General features: G+C 41.9%; 1 protein-coding gene across 1 annotated transcript; it reads right to left on the reverse strand.

Moving 5' to 3' along the window:
* Positions 1-3,571: 3,571 nt before the first annotated feature.
* LOC141618131 (uncharacterized) lies at positions 3,572-4,318 on the reverse strand. Its single transcript, XM_074435242.1, has one exon. It carries the CDS (start codon positions 4,316-4,318, stop codon positions 3,572-3,574), a length of 747 nt encoding a protein of 248 aa, XP_074291343.1.
* Positions 4,319-5,654: the final 1,336 nt, after the last annotated feature.

A 5,654-nucleotide genomic window follows, 5' to 3' on the forward strand; every position in this document is an offset into this window, starting at 1 on the left:
CTATATAGATACACAACACACAAGGTAAACACATAGCGATCCCGACTCATATCCCATGTGACCGGTTCAAAATTGTAGGGCGAGTTCACGACTTTAGGACGTCTCCCAAGCCTTTGCATTAGCTCCTACAACTTCTACCCCGGGTTCATTTTAATTAGACTCCCTAGGTTCATTAGATTCATTGGTTTCAGGTTTCAGGATCGTCGCTCTGATACCATTTTGTAACACCCCCATACTCCAAGTGCCTTACCAGGACCACTTAAGGCATGAAAGTGCTACCATCTCGGTTACCCGAGACAATAATTATCATAAGACAATAAAGAAACGTACTTTAAAAGTAAATATAATTTAATCGATTACATGTCTCAAACAAAACTGTTAAATGAAATACAAAGTACTCAAACGGTCCACTGATAAAACTATCAAAGCTACTAGACACTGTCTGACACAGCGGAAGACTTCTAACTGCCACGTGATGACTCATCCCAGCTATCCCATGCGCATCAATCATACCTCCTCAATAACTGCTCACCACCCCCGAATGGATCACCACAGTTTTTAAAACATTTAAACGGGGTCAGTACTAATCACACAATTTATATAATCCAACAACACAACAAACAACACAGCTCAATCGTCACATATATACTCCGAACTCCATCACCAACTCCACAATACTGACTACACACTAAAGTGTGTAACCCTGCCAAAGTGCCCATCGCAACAGGTTACTCCACGCCGCCAGTGGGGGACCGCAGCCGTTCCCACCTAATCCCCGCTCATCTCTGTCGAGCGATAAACCCAAATCCATTAATGTGCACATCCCTTCTGTGGCGGGTTCCACAGAAGGCGAATAATGGGCGTGAAGCCACTCCCGCAAGTAACTCCACTCAGCCAGGGTTGCGCCCCGAAGAACACAGACATATACAAACAATCACAACTACTAAACAGCAATCAAAACCAAGAACCGTCACAATACTCGTATGATAACAATCATCAAACACAAATCACCACCAACACACTATGGGACTAATACTGAGTAGGGAAACCCTACCTGGAATGCAATACAGTCAGATGATCTCAACAACTGTTATCAAAAAGCCTCCTCTACGAATCCTCCTCCTAACATAACATCACATATATCACTAACCACACAAAACTAACACAAATCCCCAATTCCCAAAATTAGGGTTTAACAAGACTTAGTTAAATATAACAAATTTGGTACATAGATCTTACCCTCGACGTAAGGATCACAAAGATGTAAAGAAAGATGAATTCCGACCTTCCAAGCTCCGGGATTTGTCAATAATGCGATGAATGCGAAGTACGTAGATTGATTTCTCTTTTGAAAGTAATTAAGTTTGTAAAAGTGTATTATGAAAGTGACGGAAGTGTTTATATATTAATTCACATTATTAACAAAAGCCGACAAATCATCCCCCCGTAAACCGGCTACTCGATCGAGTAACTGACGTACTCGATCGAGTACCCAACAGGTCCGAAACTATTTTAAAACGCAAAACACACTTACTCGACAGAGTAAGCCCCACTCGATAGAGTATCCAAAGACTCATAAAACCGTAGTATTACAATCTTGCCGTCCAGACATTTATCTTTGAAGCAATTCCAAGCTTCCAGCAAATATTCTCCATAACTATAGTTAGCCCATGCAGAATGCTACGTATGCCCCACGAACATCCGGAACCCCTGATAGGAGTCATACCATGGTGGAACACTTGTGTGCCAAACAACTTTTGTCTGAAAATCCTGCAAAAAAGAGATGTCTCTCCAGAAACGATTCTCCACCCATGTTTGGCCAACAATACTTAATTAAGGCATTTAACATTTCGTATGCCTAATCCACCTGCACTCTTCGGCAAACTCAGGAAATTTTTGCTACACCAGTGGATATTATTCCCCAACTTACATCCCGCCCACCAAAATTGTCAAAAATAGAGTTAATCTTTTTTGCCACACTTACCGGAACTTTGAAAACCGATAGAAAGTAATTCGAGAGATTGGATAGAACCGATGAAATCAGAGTAAGTCGTCCCGCTGGTGATAGAAAAATCCCATTCCATGAAGAAATACGTCTGGTGACATGATCAATAAGGGCATTAAAAATACTTTGCTTTGACTACTTAAATTCCGCCGGGATCCCGAGATATTTCCCAATTCCATTGTTCTTCTTGATATTAAAAGTTTTCATAATCCTCTGAGCCTTAATCAGAATAGTATTCGGGCTAAAAAGAATCCCTGACTTATCCACATTTAACCTTTGGCCCGAAGCTTCGCAATAGTCATTGATAATTTGCACTAACTGGATCACAGTATCCCCTTTATCCTTGAAAAAGAAGACCGAATCGTCCGCAAAAAATAGGTGTGTAATTGGCCGAATCTCCCTAACTAGTTGAATTCCATGAACCAACCGTAACTCATGAGCGTGCGCAATATTCCGGAAAAGAACCTCCATACACAGAATAAATAGATAAGGGGATAAGGGATCACCTTCTCGTAAACCACACCTAGGTCTGGATTGCAGGAGAGGTACTCCATTCACCAGAATTTCATAACTCACCGACGTAACACAGATCATCATAAGCGTTATCAATTGTTAAGGAAAGCCATACCTTACCAGGACCGCTTCCAAGAAATCCCATCTAACTCTATCATACGCCTTACTCACATCCGCCTTGAAAGCACATAATGCTTGTCTCCCATGCCTGTGCATCGAAATTTTATTAATGGCCTCATGAGCCACCAGAATATTGTCGCTAATGTTTCTCCTCAAGAGGTAAGCATTCTGTGTTTCACTGACTAGCGTACTCATCACCTTTGCCAAGCGATTTGCTATACATTTTGTCACAATCCTCATCATCACGTTACAGAGGCTAATAATAGGGCGGTAGTCCGAAACCCCTTCCGGACTTTCTTTCTTGGGAATAAGCGCAATAAAAGTCCTATTAAGCTCTCGTAGCAGCCTACCGGAAATAAGAATAGATAAAGTAGCCTTTGTAAAGTCACCTTTGACCATAGACCAACACTTTTGATAGAAGATTGCGGGAATACCATCAGGTCCCGGAGCTTTAAGGGCTCCCATTTGGAAGACCGCTGCTTGGACCTCCTTAGCCGAAAAAGGCCTATTTAGACGGTCCACCTCATCCTGTGAGAAAGAATGTTCAAGATTCTTGAGCGTATTCTCAAAAACTGAATGATCTCTCCACTCCACGCTATCGGTCGAGGATAAATAGAGATCCATAAAAGTTTTCTGAAATTCTCCCCGAACATGACCCGCATCATAATACCAATTTCCATCCGAGCCTTTAATCCCGTGAATGTGATTTCTCCCCGCCCGACCTTTAACCCAATTAAAGAAATATTTCGTGCAAGTATCCCCATCTACCATCCACTTAATCTTAGCCCGTTGTTTCCAGAAAGCCGCCGCAGCCCTTGCAAACTCTGTTACTTTCTCATTTACTTTTGTGTACTCCTCATCTCCACTCCTCGTGATGGCCAACGTCATGTCATGTTCCAATATTTGATCAAATTCTTCCCATTTCATTCTCCATTAAGCTCGTTTATCTAAAGTCCATCGCTTAACACTCGTCTGGATTCTAGATAATTTCCTAGTCACTTGATACGTCGGTGATCCCTTGTCAACCCTCTTCCAATCAACCCGAATCCTCTCCATACACTCTTCGTGATCCAACACCCAAGCATCAAGCTTATATGGTATATTTCCAACAGTTCCTACAAGATTCAAGTCGACTTCAATGGGTGCATGGTCCGATATTTGGATAGGGTAATGCTTGATTCCAGTATTTGGAAAAACAGTGAACCAATCCTTCGATCCAAAGGCTTTATCAATTCGTTCATAAACCCTCTTCTCACCCTTGCGATTATTACACCATGAAAAACGTGGTCCCTTAAACGGAATGTCCAAGAGTTCATTACGAATTATCCATAAATTAAACTCATCCGCCACTGTTATAAGCCTTTGGCTCAAGCTTAGTTTGTCACATCGATACTCAACTTGGTTAAATTCCCCCACCATAAGAAACGGAGCCTTGTAAGACCCAATCCATTCCTCAACCTCTTGTAACACGGATGCACGCAAGCTTACACTCGGCGCACCATAAAAAAGCACAAGATACCATACTAATCCATTATATTTTTCAACCAAAAGGATGATAAAATGATTACATGCCTTAACCAACTTCATACGAGACTCCTTCCGCCACCCCACCCAAAGTCCACCCGATGCCCCCACAGCATCAACCCCAAAACACTTGTCAAAACCTAATGTCCTAAACATAGGGACAATCCGACTAGCATTACATTTAGTCTCTATTAAAAACATAAAATCGTAAAACTTACTACCTACCAACGCTCTTATTTTTGGAATCGTAGGGGCGAGCGTGTTATTGAGACCCCTACAATTCCAAACTAGACCCATCACGGTGAAAGAGGAGGTTGTGAAGGCCCAACCTCCGCAAAGCCATCCATATCAAGATCAAATCTCCTCCCATTCACAGACGGAATAGATGAGTCACTTGACTCCACCATCACCACGTCCTCCACATGTACTCTAAAACCCCAAGTGGGTTGCTGCCCATCCTGTTCCTCCTTCTCACTCTCTGTTGCCCAGCATCTTCTTTTTGCCATTTGACGTAGGTACTTCTTGGCCTCCTCCACAGACTGCTTAGCAAAGTCAGGAACAATATATTCTCCAGCATCAGTGCAGCATTTACGCTTCCTTGCCCCTCTTATCTCTTCTTTGCAGTCCTCCCTCAAATTAGAAGAATGATAGACATCAATTAACCCCAAGCAGCCATCAGAGGAATTGCCAACAGGCAACGCAGCAAACAACTTTGATTTTGCCCCTACCTCAGGTACATCAAACAACTTCACCCCATAATCCCTTACTGGTTGCTTTCCTTTATCCCTGTTTCCAGTCCTATCAGCATCAGCCTACATTAACATCTCCTATGAAACCAGGTTAGATGAACCTTTATCCAATTCCTTCCCCTTTTTGACAATAGCAGTGGAAAAGAATGAAGGTGGTGCCTGGACGTTCTGCATATCATCCCCAGTTGACTCATGAGAGGTGGTATTAAGGAGTCCCACCTCAGATACACCACCCAAAGCAAGCTGCAGATCTGTATTAACCTCCGTAGTGTCATTAGAGGAGATAACAATGACCTCCCACTACTACAGAACTTGTTATGGACATCAGTCGATGGACATCGGATTATCTGGAAAACCGATGTACATAACATGCACATCGGTTGTTTGCAAAAAACTGATGTGCATATAATTATATGTACATCGGTTGCGTTAAAAAACACATGTTCATTATTTCTGATTTTAAAGGACATGTGATATTTAATAAAACCCATGTCTATATAAAAGTCATGGATATGGGATATTACATTTAACTGATGTCCATTATTTTTGAGATCGGGAGCCTTTGTTTTACTATCTGTGACCGCTTTTCTATGCTTGAGACTGATTTAGCGGTTGCAATTCATATTTACTTAAAAAAACAAATATACTTCTACTTTTTATTAATTCATTCACATCTCCATTTCATATAACCTCTCAAAGCCGACGACGTCCTAGACTGCTAGGCTGCTACAGTGCTCTCTCAA

This window comes from Silene latifolia, chromosome X (assembly GCF_048544455.1).
Source record: "Silene latifolia isolate original U9 population chromosome X, ASM4854445v1, whole genome shotgun sequence".
NCBI lineage: Eukaryota > Viridiplantae > Streptophyta > Magnoliopsida > Caryophyllales > Caryophyllaceae > Silene > Silene latifolia.